This window comes from Mobula birostris, chromosome 10 (genome assembly GCF_030028105.1).
Source record: "Mobula birostris isolate sMobBir1 chromosome 10, sMobBir1.hap1, whole genome shotgun sequence".
In the NCBI taxonomy this organism is placed as follows: domain Eukaryota; kingdom Metazoa; phylum Chordata; class Chondrichthyes; order Myliobatiformes; family Myliobatidae; genus Mobula; species Mobula birostris.
In genome coordinates this window covers 96652479-96669592 of record NC_092379.1, presented here as the reverse complement: position 1 = coordinate 96669592, position 17114 = coordinate 96652479, and the positions used below count along the sequence as shown (strand labels likewise).

The window sequence follows — 17114 nt, the reverse complement described above, 5'->3', positions numbered from 1 at the left end:
TACAGTCAATTTGCATCCCAAAGTCTACTGAATGAGAATTCCATTTGTTTGCTTTTGGATTCAGTTACAAAAGTATTAATTTTCTTTTCCTCAGCTGACAAACCTTCAGGTCCATGAGCTTACTGGTTGCTGTTCTTTTGTACAAGACCCAGGGAACAAAATGGCTTTCCATACAGAGACTACCCGGTTTAACAACCCTGTGATCATCTCAATTTGTCAAAACAATCATCCTGAGGGAACATTTCCTTCATATCAAACTGAACTGTGTTCATATATTAGAAATAAGGAGCTTGTGCAATACCTTTTGTGCTGGTCAGAAGTGTTTATTGATATATTATTGATAGTACAGAGAATTGTTTAAATACAGACTGGAAATTAATAATAATCATTTATGAATCTTCAGGGTGTTACGTTTCGCAAATTACTCTTTTCCGGTCATTTTTCATGTGGAATAATCACAAAATATTTGTAGTTCAGCAAGTATAAAAACACTTAAAAAGATTGATCTGTCAAAAATTGATATTCTGTCACCTTATTGGTAGATCAAAATGCATATTTTCACAAAATTGAACTTCCTTGATTCAGCTACCGCATTGCACATTGATTATGGAATTGTGTTCCTATAATTATATGAGGAATAATAGATCTTGTTGGTTTCTTTCTTGTGCAGATTCAAACAATATTTGCTGTTGTGATTACTGTTGGTCAGAATGGCAATTGGAAATTAAACTCTTGTCTGGATCCCTGAAGTAGATTGAAGTAATCGAACCCAATTCTCTTTGGTTAACTGGTCTTTCCTCAATGTTAACTCCACAAGCCTATATAAAAACATGAAGAAACCATTGTTATTTTCAGAAATGCTACAAATAGATCATAGAAAACAATGAATAATGCTTATTAAGAAAGCTGGTCACTGAGTAACTCTTTTTGCAATTTTATGCAATACGCCAAACTGAATGTAATGGAAGAGTAACATTGTCCAGTGTCTCTTGTAACATTGCACTTCTGTACAACATAGCATATTAAGTCTATACCAGGTTTCTCAAAGCAATATTTCATACGAGGAGTATTAGGCAAATTTCCAAATTTCATTGGCATAGTCAAATATGTCATAACTATTTGATACGAGAAAACAGCTTTGCAACATGCCACCATCTTCACCAGTAAACATAAATGGAAATCAAGAAAACATCTCATTTGAATAATCTATTTTCAAAATCTCCACTCAAAAAGTTCCATCTTGAACTGCAGCCCAAACTTGAGGTCTAAGGGAAAATACTTTCAAACAACTATTCCTGCAACTAGTTAACTTCAATACCACATTCCAGGCATTTTATCAGGTTCTCCATCCATAGAAGTGGTTTCCTTTAACGCATAGATTAAAAAGCATTTTACTAAACTTAAGATGTTCAGTCACTTTGCTTATTGGTATGTCTGTGATTAAACAAAGATCAATGTATCCCACTGTGAGCTTGTTTGCCTTTGGCTCAAATTCCTTCCCAATTTCATGCAAATTGAATTTCTGATTTCCAAAGGAAAGTGCTTTGCGATTACCCTGTTGGAAGTACGCCGAACAAAATGTATTACCAGCATTCTTGGAAAAAGGATTTTCAAAATATCAGTTCTCAATACCTTGCTAGTCACCATTCAGTTAACATGAATTAATTTTATAATCTTTTGGCAATGTAGGGTGGAATTGTCAATGGAGCAGTCAAAAGGACTTTTACTGTTAGAGGTCCCATATTTTGGACATAATTAATGCTCTGTTCATCTGCCCAGGTGGACGTTAAAGATTTGAAGGTGAAGGAAATTATTTTCTGTCTTGCCTAATATTCAGCCTGCTTTCAAACTTTAACATAGAAGAGTACAGCACAGTACAGGCCCTTCGGCCCACAATGTTGTGCCGACCCTCAAACTCTGCCTCCCATATAAGCCCCCACATTAGATTCCTCTATATACCTGTCTAGTAGTCTCTGCCTCCACCACTGACTCAGGCAGTGCATTCCACGCACCAACCACTCTCTGAGTAAAAAACCTTCCTCTAATATCCCCCTTGAACTTCCCACCCCTTACCTCAAAGCCATGTCCTCTTGTATTAAGCAGTGGTGCCCTGGGGAAGAGGCGCTGGCTATCCACTCTATCTATTCCTCTTATTATCTTGTACACTTCTATCATGTCTCCTCTCATCCTCCTTCTCTCCAAAGAGTAAAGCCCTAGCTCCCTTAATCTCTGATCATAATGCATACTTTCTAAACCAGGCAGCATCCTGGTAAATCTCCTCAGTACCCTTTCCAATGCTTCCACATCCTTCCTATAGTGAGGCAACCAGAACTGGACACAGTACTCCAAGTGTGGCCTAACCAGAGTTTTACAGAGCTGCATCATTACATCGCGACTCTTAAACTCTATCCCTCGACTTATGAAAGCTAACACCCCATGAGCTTTCTTAACTACCCTATCCACCTGTGAGGCAACTTTCAGGGATCTGTGGACATGTACCCCAAGATCCCTCTGCTCCTCCACACTACCAAGTATCCTGCCATTTACTTTGTACTCTGCCTTGGAGTTTGTCCTTCCAAAGTGTACCACCTCACACTTCTCCGGGTTGAACTCCATCTGCCACTTCTCAGCCCACTTCTGCATCCTATCGATGTCTCTCTGCAATCTTTGACAATCCTCTACACTATCTACAACACCACCAACCTTTGTGTCGTCTGCAAACTTGCCAACCCACCCTTCTACCCCCACATCCAGGTTGTTAATAAAAATCACGAAAAGTAGAGGTCCCAGAATAGATCCTTGTGGGACACCACTAGTCACAATCCTCCAATCTGAATGTACTCCCTCCACCACCACCCTCTGCCTTCTGCAGGCAAGCCAATTCTGAATCCACCTGGCCAAACTTCCCTGGATCCCATGCCTTCTAACTTTCTGAATAAGTCTACCATGTGGAACCTTGTCAAATGCCTTATTAAAATCCATATAGATCACATCCACTGCACTACCCTCATCTATATGCCTGGTCACTTCCTCAAAGAACTCTATCAGGCTTGTAAGACACGATCTGCCCTTCACAAAGCCATGCTGACTGTCCCTGATCAGACCATGATTCTCTAAATGCCTATAGATCCTATCTCTAAGAATCTTTTCCAACAGCTTTCCCACCACAGACGTAAGGCTCACTGGTCTATAATTACCTGGACTATGCCTACTACCTTTATTGAACAAGGGAACAACATTCGCCTCCCTCCAATCCTCCGGTACCATTCCCGTGGACAACGAGGACATAAAGATCCGAGCCAGAGGCTCAGCAATCTCTTCTCTCACCTCGTGGAGCAGCCTGGGGAATATTCCGTCAGGCCCCGGGGACTTATCTGTCTTAATGTATTTTAACAACTCCAACACCTCCTCTCCCTTGATATCAACATGCTCCAGAACATCAACCTCACTCATATTGTCCTCACCATCATCAAGTTCCCTCTCATTGGTGATTACCGAAGAGAAGTATTCATTGAGGATCTCGCTCACTTCCACAGCCTCCAGGCACATCTCCCCACCTTTATCTCTAATCGGTCCTACCTTCACTGCTGTCATCCTTTTTTGCTTCACCTAATTGAAGAATGCTTTGGGGTTTTTATTTACCCTACTCGCCAAGGCCTTCTCATGCCCCTCTCTTGCTCTTCTCAGCCCCTTCTTAAGCTCCTTTCTTGCTTCCCTATATTCCTCAATAGACCCATCTGATCCTTGCTTCCTAAACCTCATGTATGCTGCCTTCTTCCACCTGACTAGATCTTCCACCTCACTTGTCACCCATGGTTCCTTCACCCTACCATTCTTTATCTTCCTCACTGGGACAAATTTATCCCTTACATCCTGCAAGAGATCTCTAAACATCGACCACATGTCCATAGTACATTTCCCTGCAAAAGCATCATCCCAATTCACACCCGCAAGTTCTAGCCTTATAGCCTCATAATTTGCCTTTCCCCAATTAAAAATTTTCCTGTCCTCTTTGATTCTATCCTTTTCCATGATAATTATAAAGGCCAGGGAGCGGTGGTTACTGTCCCCCAGATGCTCACCCACTGAGAGATCTGTGACCTGACTCGGTTCATTACCTAGTACTAGATCTAGTATGGCATTCCCCCTGGTCGGCCTGTCCACATACTGTGACAGGAATCCGTCCTGGACACACTTAACAAACTCTGCCCCATCTAAACCCTTGGAACTAATCAGGTGCCAATCAATATTAGGGAAGTTAAAGTCACCCATGATAACAAATCTGTTATTTTTGCACCTTTCCAAAATCTGCCTCCCAATCTGCTCCTCTGTATCTCTGCTGCTACCAGGGGGCCTATAGACTACCCCCAGTAGAGTAACTGCTCCCTTCTTGTTCCTGACTTCCACCCATATTGACTCAAAAGAGGATCCTGCTACATTACCCACCCTTTCTGTAGCTGTAATAGTATCCCTGACCAGTAATGCCACCCCTCTTCCCCTTTTTCCGCCCTCTCTATCCCTTTTAAAGCACTGAAATCCAGGAATATTGAGAATCCATTCCAGCCCTGGTGCCAGCCAAGTCTCTGTAATGGCCACTACATCATAATTCCATGTATGATTGAGGTACACACATTTCAGCCCTTCTACCTTACTGTCTTTACACCGTTTATTCTGCTTCTCTTTCCTCAAAGCCCTTCTGTATGTTAGATCTGGCTTTACCCCATGCCCTTCTTTCACTGCTCTATCGCTCTGGGTCCCATCCCCCTCGCAAATTAGTTTAAACCCTCCCGAACCATGCTAGCAAACCTACCTGCAAGGATATTGCTCCCCCTCGATTTCAGGTGCAACCCATCCAATTTGTACAGGTCCCACCTTCCCGAGAAGAGATCCCAATGATCTAAAAATCTAAAACCCTGCTCCCTGCACCAACTTCTCAGCCACGCATTCAACTGCCATTTCCTCCAATTCTTACCATCACTGTCACGTAGCACTGGCAGCAATCCTGAGAACGTCACCCTTGAGGTCCTGTTCTTCAGCCTTCCGCCTAATTCCCGAAACTCACACTTCAGGACCTCATCCCTCTTCCTGCCTATGTCGTTGGTCCCAACAAGCATCACGACTTCTGGTTGCTTTCCCTCTCGCACCAGGATGTCGTGCACCCGGTCAGAGACATCCCGGACCCTGGCACCCGGGAGGCAACAAACCATGCGGGTGTCCTTCTCACATCCACAAAATCTCCTGTCTGTTCCTCTGACTATAGAGTCTCCAATGACGACAGCTCTCCTCTTATCCGTCCCACCCTTCTGCACCACCGGGTCAGACTCAGTGCCCGAGGCCCTGCCACCATGGCTCACACCTGGTTGGTTGTCCCCGCCAACAGTATCCAGGATGATTAACTTATTATTCAGGGGAATGGCTACAGGGGTGCTCTGCACTATCCGTCTGCTCACCTTCGCTTTCCCACCTCTGACTGTCACCCAACGACCTGCTTCCGACAGCCTAGGTGTGACTACCTCCCTGTAACTCTCATCTATGACTGCCTCATTCTCCCTTATGAGTCAAAGGTCATCCAGCTGCTGCTCCAGATTCCTTACACGGTCTTCCAGATCGCCCAGCCGTATGCACTTCTGGCAGATGTGACTCTGCGGGAGAGGGGAGTTCCCCCAAGACTGCCACATCTCACATGAGAGGCACATCACCATCTCAGGAGACATTGTAAAAACTAACTATGAGCTAGCTTGATTTCCGCCTCTTCTTGTCGAAGCCTCTCGAGTCAAAGCCTCAAAGCTCCACTCCTTCATTGGCCCACTCACGCTCTGGCCGCTTTGCTTGAGCTATCCATCTATTTATCTGTTTGAGCTTTTCAAAATGTTTGGTCACCTGACTTCGACTGCCCAATCAGTTGCTTTCTGCTGAGTCTGAGCTATTCAAATCTTGATTGACTTGATTGCACAGACCAACTGCCAAAACTGCCAGAATCTCTCTAGTCAAAGCCTCAAAGCTCCACTCCTTCACTGGCCCACTCACGCTCTGGCCGCAAAAAAGGCCGCTTTCCTTTTTTGATGATCTAGTCATTACAGGTCCTTCCCAGGGACGTACAGGTTAAATCCAACAGCTTGCAAGTGGAAATGTGGCTGCCAGATAATATATTTAAATAAAAACATAAGAAAATCAAGAGCAACATGTAGTTAAATAAGTATTGATACTGCATGAAACTAAGTTTCCATGGCAAAAGACCCTGCAGACACTCAGAAGCCAGTAATCCATCCCAGAGGTCTCACAAATGCTTGTTCATATGTACAGACCAGGCATATATTGAGCATTTGAAACCTGGTAGAACCTGTATTCCTTTACCATAAGTAAGTTGTAGGTAATGAATTAAAATCAATGTGTCATGTCTTCTGTGATGGACAGGTTATTCGAAACTCCCAGAATATGAGAATAAAGAAAAATTGGATGTATTTTAAAACAAGCAATGAATACTATACAAGGATGGCAAGTGCCAACTTGTTTAAGGGAAAGTAGTTGGGCTTGCTGAATAGTAACTGTACATTCCATATTAATAGTAAAAAGTGTTGAAAAATAACTGGATTTTATCAGGCATTTCATTAGTTCATCTAATGCTGCAACTGAATATGGGCATTCCTTAGAAGAATGCATTGAGCAGGGAAGAATTGAATTGATTGAATTGAATGTTTTTGAACATTGTCTCACTGGATTGATTACTGGGTGGAAGTGATTACATGATGGGGAGTAACAGGGCCAGGGTCCCCACATTTGTTAAAATGGCATTATCTTATTAAAAACAAATATGAATAGAGAGGGAATAGCAGGTAAATTATGAAGTAATATTTCTTAAGTTGTAGTTCTTTGGAATAGTTTATCCCAGAGTGCTGTGGATGGTCCATGAGTTTATTAAAGCCAAGATCATTTGCACACTTTGGGGATTTCTGTATAGGGGACTGGAGAAGAAACCAGAGAAAGTGCAGAGCCAGACATGATGTCACTGACTGATGGAACAGGTTGCAGTGTGGTCTATATCTGCTCCAGCCAAAGAAATGGGATATGGAACCAAATCTTGCAGTTATCCACCTTTAGCTTTTAAAAGATTTCAGGCTGTAAGGAATGAGTTGAACAAGATTTGTCTTTGATATATGCTAAAATGAAATGTAAGTCATAAAGACAAAATTGTGCTAATCTGGAAGTGAGGTTGCTTTAAGAAAGTTAAAGGAGTGCAAGTCTACAGCCTTGAGAATAGATAATGTAGAATACATGCTTATCTAAGGAAGGTGAGGTCATTTTGTAGGTGCAGGTACCAAATGTTGCTTTACCATGACAAAGCACTGGGATAAGGATTATATCTGAGTTTTGAAGAGACCTTGAAGAGTATAAGAAGGGGCTCTTCATTTTATGTAAGGGAAACATCTTTTCAGACTGAGGGATCAATGTGAAAAATTTGACCCCAGGTCTCTTTTAAATCTTTTCCCTCTCACCCTAAATCTGTGATTCCTAGTTCTGGATTCCCCTACCCTGGAGAAAATGAATATTACTATTCAACTTATCTAGGCCTCTTGTAGATGTTTCTATAAGATTGCTCCTCATGTTCCAAGGAACAAAGATCAAACCAGCCTCTTCCTATAACTCAGCCTCTCTAGTCCTTGCAATGTTGTTGTAAATATTTTCTACACTCTTTCCAATTGAACTAAATCTTTCTAACAAGGTGACCAAAACTGTAGACAGCAGTTCAGGTGCAGCCGCACCAATTGGAACATAAAGTTCGAGTTCCTTTGCTCAGAACCCTGACTGATGAAAGCCAGTGTGCTAACCACCTTTTTCACCATCCTGTCTACTTGTGATGATGCTTTCAATGGTGTTGTACTTGCACTCCTATGTTCCTCTGTTCCATGACACTCCCTTGGACTTATACTAATAATAGTATAGGTTGTGCGATAGTTTTGACTTTCCAAATTGCATCACCTCACACTTACCTGCATTGAAATCCGTTTGCCACTCCTTGGCCACTTGCCCAATTGATTAAGATTCCCCTGTAATCCATAATAAATTCCAAGTTAACAACACATCCTAATTTGATATCATCTGCAAACTTACTGGCCAAGCCTCATGTGTTTGCAAACAAGTCAATTGTACAAACAATGAATGATAAAGTATTGATCATTTTGGCAAAAACTGGCAGAGTTTAGTGAGGACAAGTGTAAGGTAAGAGAAATCAAAATTGGATGATTATCTAAATGAAGAGGGACTGTGATTGAGGGATCTAGGTGTTCAAGTGAACGAATCATAAAAAAAAAACTAATAGGCAGGTCTAACAGGTAGTTAACAAGGCAATGTCAGGGATGGAGATGAGGCTTGACCCAAAAGCAGAGCCACGGAGACGAATCAATAATGAATGATACTGTTAATAATAAAATGCAAAAATAACAAGGCACAAGAGGCCATAAAATGAGAGAGAAAATATAGTAAACACCACAGGAACAAGGAAAATGAAGGCTAAGAGCAACCTGTTGAGTCTGGCTGGTTTAATGGGTGAACAATGACTGTGGAAGCCAGCTGCGTTTAAATAGGCTGCAGGCGGTGAGCTGAACATGAGTGGTAGGTGACTCCTGTTAGCTGGACGGAGACTGGAGGGAGTCTGCCTGTGTAGGTCTGACAGGAACCCCACCCCCCACCCCACTACAGCTGGCACCCAGTGGCCAGGACAATCCAGATGGGTCCAGTGGAAACTCTTGCGGAATACCCATGAATACAGCTAAATGAAACACATTACTCCAGAGCCTAAGTGCAGAACACAGTACTAACACTCATACACAGTACAAGGCACATCAAGCGCATAAAAGATAGCAAACATATATAAGAGAGCAAGCTGATATATCAGTAACATACAGTCACAAACTTAACTTTGTTCAAATTAAAGCATATCTAGTCTCTTACCTGTTCCCCTAGTCCAAGTGAGGCTGATGCTGAATCTGAACAGTTCATCCAGAGAGCGTAGAACCTTCCCAGATCCACTACAGCCCGATTGGCCAACGAAACTCTCTAGCTAGAGAACACATTGATGAAGGAAGAGCAGTAAATGTAGTGTATATGGATTTCAGCAAGGCATTTGATAAGGTACCCTATGCCAGGCTTATTGAGAAGGTAAGGAGGCATGGGATCCAAGGGGACATTGCTTTGTGGATCTAGAACTGGCTTGCCCGCAGAAGGCAAGGTGTGGTTGTAGACGGGTCATATTCTGCATGGAGGTCTGTGACCAGTGGTGTGCCTCAGGGATCTATTCTGGGACCCTGACTCTTCATGATTTTTATAAATGACCTGGATGAGGAAGTGGAGGGATGGGTTAGTAAATTTGCTGACGACACAAAGGTTGGGGGTTTTGTGAATAGTGTAGAGGGCTGTCAGAGGTTACAAGGGACACTGATAGGATGCAAAACTGGGCTGAAAAGTGGCAGATGGAGTTCAACCCAGGTAAGTGTGAAGTCGTTCATTTTGGTAGGTCAAATATGATGGCAGACTATAGTATTAATGGTAAATCTCCTGGCAGCGTGGAGGATAGAGGGATCTTGGGGTCTGAGTCCATAGGACGCTCAAAGCAGCTGTGCAGGTTGACCCTGTGGTTAAGAAGGCATACCGTGTATCGGCCTTCATTAATCGTTCAATTGAATTTAGGAGCCGAGAGGTAATGTTACAGCTATATAGGACCCTGGTCAGACCCCACTTGGAATACTGTGCTCAGTTCTGGTCGCCTCACTACAGGAAGGATGTGGAAGCCATAGAAAGGGTGTAGAGGAGATTTACAAGGATGTTGCCTGGATTGAGGAGCATATCTTAAGAAAACAGTTTGAGTGAACTCGGCCTTTTCTCTTTGGAGCTACGGAGGATGAGAAGCGACCTGATAGAGGTGTCTAAGATGATGAGAGGCATTGATCGTGTGGATAGTCAGAGGCTTTTCCCCAGGGCTGAAATGGTTGCCACAAGAGGACACAGGTTTAAGGTGCTGGGGAGTAGGTACAGAGGAGATGTCAAGGGTAAGTTTTTTTACGCAGAGATTGGTGAGTGTGTGGAATGGGCTGCCGGCAACGGTGGTGGAGGCAGATACAATAGGGTCTTTTAAGAGACTTTTTGATAGGTACATGAAGCTTAGAAAAATAGAGGGCTATGGGTAGGCCTAGTAATTGCTAAGGTAGGGACATGTGTAGGGTTTCTATGTTTCTAACCAGAAGAAACATCGTCCCACAGTCTACTGAATGAGAAATATATTTGTTTGCTTTTGGATTCAGTTACAAAAGTATTTGATTTTCTTTTCCTCAGCTGACAAACCTTTAGGTCCATGAGCTTACTGGTTGCTCTTCTTCTGTATAAGACCCAGTGAACTAAATGGCTTTCCATACAGAGACTACCCTGTTTAACAATCCTGTGATCATCTCAATTTGCCAAAGCAATCATCCTGAGGGAATATTTCCTTCTTATCAACCTGAACTGTGTTATATATTAGAAATAAGGAGCTTGTGCATTAACTTTTGTGCTGCTTAGGAGTATTTATTGATTTATTATTGATAGTTCATTGAATTCTTAAATTAAAATTAATAGTAATCATTTATGAATCTTCAGAGTGTGATGTTTTGTATATTACTCTTTTCCGGTCATTTTTCATTTACAATAATCACAAAATATTTGTTATCCATTAGGTTTAAAAAACATTTAAAAAGATTAATCAGCCAAAGATTGATATTATCCTCCTTCTATCACCTTATTGGTAGACTAGAATACCTTCTGTGCTGGTCAGAAGTGTTTATTCAAATATTATTGACAGTACAGAGAATTATTTAAATACAGACTGGAAATTAATAGTAAACATTTATGAATCTTCAGAGTGTTGACGTTTCACAAATTAATCTTTTCCGATCATTTTTCATGTGGAATGATCAGAAAATATTTGTAGTCCAGTAAGTATAAAAACACTTACAAAGATTGATCTGTCAAAGATTGATATTCTGTCACCTTATTGGTAGATCAAAATGCATATTGTCTCAAAATTGAACTTCCTTGATTCAGCTACCGCAATGCACATTGATTATGGAGTTGTGTCCCTGTAGTTATATATACAGTAATAGATCTTGTTGGTTTCTTTCTTGGGCAGATTTGAACAATATTTGCTGTTGTGATTACTATTGGTCAGAATGGTAATTGGAAACTTCAACTAAATTATTGTCTGGATCTCTGAAGTAGATTGAAGTAATCGGACCCACTGCTCCAGTTCGCTCAACAGGTCCTTCCTCAATGTTAACTCCACAAACCTACATCAAAAATATGAAGAAGCCATTGTTATTTTCAGAAATGCTACAAGTAGATCATAGCAAACAATGAATAATGTTTATTATGAAAGCTGGTCACCAAATAACTCTTCTTGCAATTTTATGCAACATCCAAACTGAAAGTAATGGACGGCAGACACTGTCCAGTGTCTATTGGAACATTGCACTTATGTATAAAATAGCATATTTAGTTTAAATCAGGCTTCTCAAAGCAAGATTTCATATAAGGAATATTAGGCAAATTTTCAAATTTCATTGGTAGAGTCAAACAATTTCATAACCATTCCATGGGAGTGAACAGCTCCATCTCGAACTGCAGCTCCAACTTGAGGTCTAACGGTAAACATTTTTAAACAACTGTTCCTGTAACTAGTTAAACTTTTAAACTACATCCCAGGCATTTCATTAGATACTCTATTCATAGAAGTGGTTTCCTTTGAAGCATAGATTAAAAAGCATTTGCCCAACCTTAAGATGTTCAATCACTTTGCTTATTGGTGTGTCTGTGATTAAACAAAGATCAATAGATCCTGCTGTGGGCTTGTGGGCTTTTGGCTCAAATTCCTTTCCAATTTCGTGCAAGTTGAATTTCTGATTCCCAAAGGAAAGTGCTTTGCGATTGCCCTGTTGAAAGTATACGAAACAAAATATATTACCAGCATTCTTGGAAAAAGCATTTTCAAAATATCAGTTCTCAATATTTTGCTAGCCACCATTCAGTAAAAAATATAAATTAATTTCATTATCTTTTGGAAACGTAGGTTGGAATTGTCAATGGAACAGTCAGGAAGATTTATACTGTTAGGGGGTCCCACGTTTTGGACATAATTAATGTTATGTTCATCCGCAAAGGTGGACATTAAAGATTTGAAGATGAAGGAAATTATTCTCTGTCTTGACTAATATTCAGCCTGCTTTCAAATTTTTAAATAGATCGCCTAGTTATTACACGTCCTTCCCAGGGACGTACAGGTGAAGTCCAACAGTTTGCAAGTTGGAAATGGGGCTGCCAGGTGATATATTTAAATAAAAACATAAGGAAACCAACAGCAACATGTAGTTAAATGAATATTGATACTGCATGAAATTGAGTTTCCATGGCAAAAGACCCTGCAGACACTCAGTAGCCAGAAAATACATCCAACTGGTCTCCCAAATGCTTGTTCATATGTACAGACCACACATACATTGAGCATTTGTAACCTGCTAAAACCCTGTATTCCTTTACTATTCATGAGACCTTACTGCATACAAATTGTGCATGACCATGATGGTTATGTATTTAAAGCATTTAACGTGTAAGTTCCATAGAAACATAGAAAACCTACAGCACGATACAGGCCCTTCAACCCACAAAACTGTGCCGAGCATGTCTTTACCTTAGAAATTACCTGAGGTTACCCACAGCCCTCTATTTTTCTAAGCTCCATGTACCTATCGAGGAGTCTCTTAAAAGACCCCATTGTATCCACCTCCACCACAGTCACCGGCAGCCTATTCCACACACTCACCACTCTCTGTGTAAAAAACCTACCCTTGACATCTCCTCTGTACCTACTTCCAAGCACCTTAAAACTGTGCCCTCTCATGTTAGTCATTTCAGCCCTGGGAAAAATCCTCTGACTATCCACACGATCAATGCCTCTCATCATCTTAGACACCTCTATCAGGTCGCTTCTCGTCCTCCGTCGCTCCAAGGAGAAAAGGCCAAGTTCACTCGACCTATTCTCATAAGGCAAGATTCCCAATACAGGCAATATCCTTCCACCGGGATCCCACCACCAAGCACATCTTTCCCTCCCCCACCCACTTTTGGCGCTTCACGGGAATCGCTCTCTGTGTGACTCCTTTGTCCATTCATCCCTCCGAACTGACCTCCCTCCTGGCACTTATCCTTGTAAGCGGAACAAGTACTACACCTGCCCCTACATCTCCTCCCTCACTATCATTCAGGGCCCCAAACAGTCCTTCTAGGTGAGGTGATAGCTTGCCAGTGAGTCTGTTGTGGTAATCAATTGTATATCGAGTTCCCCGTGTGGTTTCTTATACATCGGTGAGACCCGGCTTAGATTGGGAGACTGCTTCGCCAAGCACCTGCCACCCATTTTAATTCCACTTCCTATTCCCATTCCAACGTGTCCATCCATAGCCTTCTCTACTGTCATAATGAGGCCACACTCAGGTTGGAGGAGCAACAACTTATATTCCGCTTGGGTAGCCTGCAACCTTATGGCATAAACATCAGTATCTCAAACTCCCATTAATGCCTCTGTCATCTTATCTCCTTGCCTGTCCATCACCTCCCTCTGGTGCTCATTCCCCTTTGTCCTTTTTACATGGCCTTCTGTCCACTCTTATTAGATTCCCACTTCTCCAGCCCTGTATCTCTTTCTCCAATCAACTTCCCAGCTCCTTACTTCACCCCACCCAGTTTCACCTATCACCTTGTGTTTCTTCCTCCCCTCCTCCCACCTTCTAAAGCTAACTCCTCATCTTTTTTTCTTCAGTCCTGCGAAACCGTCTCGGTCTGAAACGTTGACTGTACTCTTCTCCATAGATGCTGCCTGACCTGCTGAGTTCCTCCAGCATTTTGTGTGTGTTGCTCGGATTTCCAGAATCTGCAGATTTTCTCTAGATTGTGATAAAGAAAAACAGGCTCTGTTTCTAAACAAGCTGCTGACACTATGCAAGTATGGAGAGTGCCAAATTGTCAATTGAACTGGTTGGGCTTGCTGAATAGTAACTGTACATTCCATATTAATAGTAAAAGATATTGAAAAATAACTGGATTTTATCAGGCATTTCATTAGTTCATCTAATGCTGCAACTGAATAGGGCATTTCTTAGAAGAATACATTGAGCAGGGAAGAATTGAATTGAATTAATTGAATGTTTCAGCATTGCCTCACTAATTGATTACTGGGTGGAGTCCCCACATTTTTTAAAATGGCATTGTCTTATTAAAAGCAAAAATGAATGGAGAGGGAATAGCAGGTAATCATGAAGTAATATTTCTTATGTTGTAGTTCTTTGGAATAGCTTATCCCAGAGTGCTGTGGATGGTCTATGAGGTTATTCAAAGCCAAGATCACATGCGGGTCTGGAGAAGAAACCAGACAAAGTGCAGAGCTAGCCATGGTGTTACTGACTGATGGAACAGGTCTATACCTGCTCCAGCTCAAGAAATGGGATACTGTGACAAATCTTGCCGTTAACCCCCTTTAGCTTTTAAAAGATTTCAGGGTGTAAGGAATGAGTTAAATGCGATTCCCCTTTGGTAAATGCTCAAATAAAAATGGAAGTCAGTGAGGCAAAATGGTGTAAGTCTGGAAGTGAGTTTGTGTTGAGAAGTTTAAAGGAGTGCACAGCTGCAGCCTTGAGAGTAGGTAATGATGAATACATGCTTGCCTATGGGAAATTAGGTTGTTGTGCAGGTACTTTATCATGAGAAAATACTGGGGTAAGAATTTGAGTTGTGAAGTGATCTTAAAGGCTATAAAAAGGGGCACTTTCCTTGTGCATGGAATCTGTGTGAAAAAGTTTGCTCCCTGGGTCCTCTTTAACCTTTCCCCTCTCATCCTAAATCTGTGCCCACTAGTGTTAGGCTCCCCTACTCTGGGGAAAATGACTATTACTGTCCACCTTATGCAGGCCTCTCATAATTTTCAGAATTAGAAACTGGTTTAATATCACCAGCATATAGCGTGAAATTTGTTAAATTTGTGGCAGCAGTACAATGCAATACATGATAAATATAGAAAAAAACAAATTACAGTAAGTATAGATGTATATATTAAATAGTCAAATTAAAATAAATAGTACAAAATCAGAAATTTAAAAAACAGTAGTTCAATGTCCATTTAGTAACTAGTTGGCAGAGGGGAAGTGGCTGTTCCCAAATAGTTGAGCATGTGCCTTCAGGCTTCTGTACCTCCTTCCTGATGGTAACAATGAGGAGAGGACATGTCTTGGTAGGTGTGAATCCTTGATGATGGAAGCCCCTTTTCTGAGGCACCGCTCTTTGAAGATGTCTGGATATTATAGAGGAGCTGTCTAATTGTATAACTCTCAGCATCTTACTTCGATCTTGTGCAGTAGCCCCTTACCCCACCCCACCACCAGAAAGTAATGCAGTCAGTCAAAATGATCTCCAAGGTACATCTGTACAAGTTTTCAAGTGCTTTAGGTAACAAACCAAATCTCAAATGCCTGATGAAATACAGCAGCTGTCTTGCCTTCTTTATAGCTGCATCAACACACTGGGACCAGGTTAGATCCCCGGAGATATTGACTCCCAAGGAACTTGGAATTTCTCACTCTCTCCACCCTCAATGAGGATTTCTCTGAGGTTGCTCCTTTCTTCCAAGGGACAAAGACCGAGCCACTTCGATAGCTCAATTTTCCAAATCGTTTCTCCTCACACTTATCTGCATTTGCCACTCCTTGGCCCACCTCCCCAGTAGATCAAGATCCCTATGTAATCTGTTAACTTCCCAATTACCAAAACATCCTAATTTTGTGTCACCTGCAAACTAACTGACCAAGCCTTGTGCATTCGTCACCTAATTAGTTATATAAATAATGAATAATAAATTATTGAGCATTTGGGCAAAAACTGGCAGAGTTCAGCAAGGACAAGTATAAGGTAAGAGAAACCAAAAATCGGATTACTATACAAATGGAGAGGGGCTGCGAGTGAGGGATCTAGCTGTTCAAGCAAGTGTATCATAAAAAATGCTGATCGGCAGGTCCAACAGGTAGCTAAGAAGGCAATGTCAGGAAATACAGAGAAGGCTTGAACCAAAAGCAGAGTAACAGAAAGCCACAAGGGGCCACAAAACGAGAGAAGTCGGTGTGTGGTAAGTTTAGCAGATTGAAAGCCCTCTGTCTCTACCTGGTGGAGCTGCTTCCCTGATGCAGTAGGCATCTGATACATGGGTGATTGGCTGCTCTGCAATAAGCACAAAGTTGTTTCTCCACCAATGTTCACGCTGTTGGTGGGAGTGGGGGGGGGGTTAGGGGAGCTCTCCCTAATTGCATGGGATTTGAAAGCATTGCTGACGAAGGTCCTGCAGCTTGAAATGGTTCTGGCATTGGAACTGGTGATCTGAATGTCAACTTGTCAATTTGGAGGGCCAGAGTGATGAGGCTTTTGATGTCGGTGGGCATCTCCCAGGTAGATGGCTCACCTTTCAAGGACTCTGACAAGCTGTGGTGGTAATGGACCGGCAGAACGTTTGCATTCTAGTCACACTCTGCCGCGATGGTCCTAAATTTCACGATGTAATCCAGCACTGAGCATGGGACTTGACACAGAGGAAGTATCCAAATCTGCTGCCTCCCTTCCACATTCTGGATGGTTGAAAATCAGCACACTTCAGTGCTGATTTCCTCATATTTATTGCAAATGGTGGTCTTATTGTCTCAATAGCGGCGGCCCAGGTCAGAGCTCACCCAGTCAAGAGAGAGATGACGAAGGCAGTCTTGGCTCTGTCTGTAGAATGCAGATATGGGTGGAACTCGAAGTGCAAGGTGCACTGGGACAGGAAATTGCGGCATTGGGTTGGGGATCCGTTGAAGCATTCGGGCGCTAGAATCCAGGGCTCAGAGGGAACCACCATCTGGGGTGAGGTCACTGTATCAAGATGGAGAGTTGGAAGAGAGAGAAGAGCAGATGTTCAATGGTTTCCTGTTGCTTCTGGATCATGTGCTCATGTCGATTTAATCTTCATTTAGGTAAGCAAACTCTGCTAGGTCAATCGCTTGTTCACTCATCCTGTCAGG

At 42.1% G+C, this 17114-nt stretch overlaps 1 protein-coding gene across 2 annotated transcripts in view; it reads right to left on the bottom strand.

Moving 5' to 3' along the window:
* Nucleotides 1-312: 312 nt before the first annotated feature.
* glod5 (glyoxalase domain containing 5) overlaps nucleotides 313-17114 on the bottom strand; it is a 34920-nt gene continuing 18118 nt past the window's right edge. Inside the window, exons 3-7 of one of the 2 annotated variants that reach the window (XM_072271275.1) lie at nucleotides 11799-11954; nucleotides 10982-11312; nucleotides 8950-9058; nucleotides 7989-8045; nucleotides 313-818 (exon numbers count right to left, since the gene is read on the bottom strand). In XM_072271275.1, the coding sequence (XP_072127376.1) occupies nucleotides 11184-11312; nucleotides 11799-11954 (285 nt within the window). In that variant the 3' untranslated portion in view covers nucleotides 313-818; nucleotides 7989-8045; nucleotides 8950-9058; nucleotides 10982-11183. Of the gene's footprint in view, nucleotides 819-7988; nucleotides 8046-8949; nucleotides 11313-11798; nucleotides 11955-17114 lie in introns of both variants that reach the window. The other variant, XM_072271273.1, reaches the window with a different exon arrangement.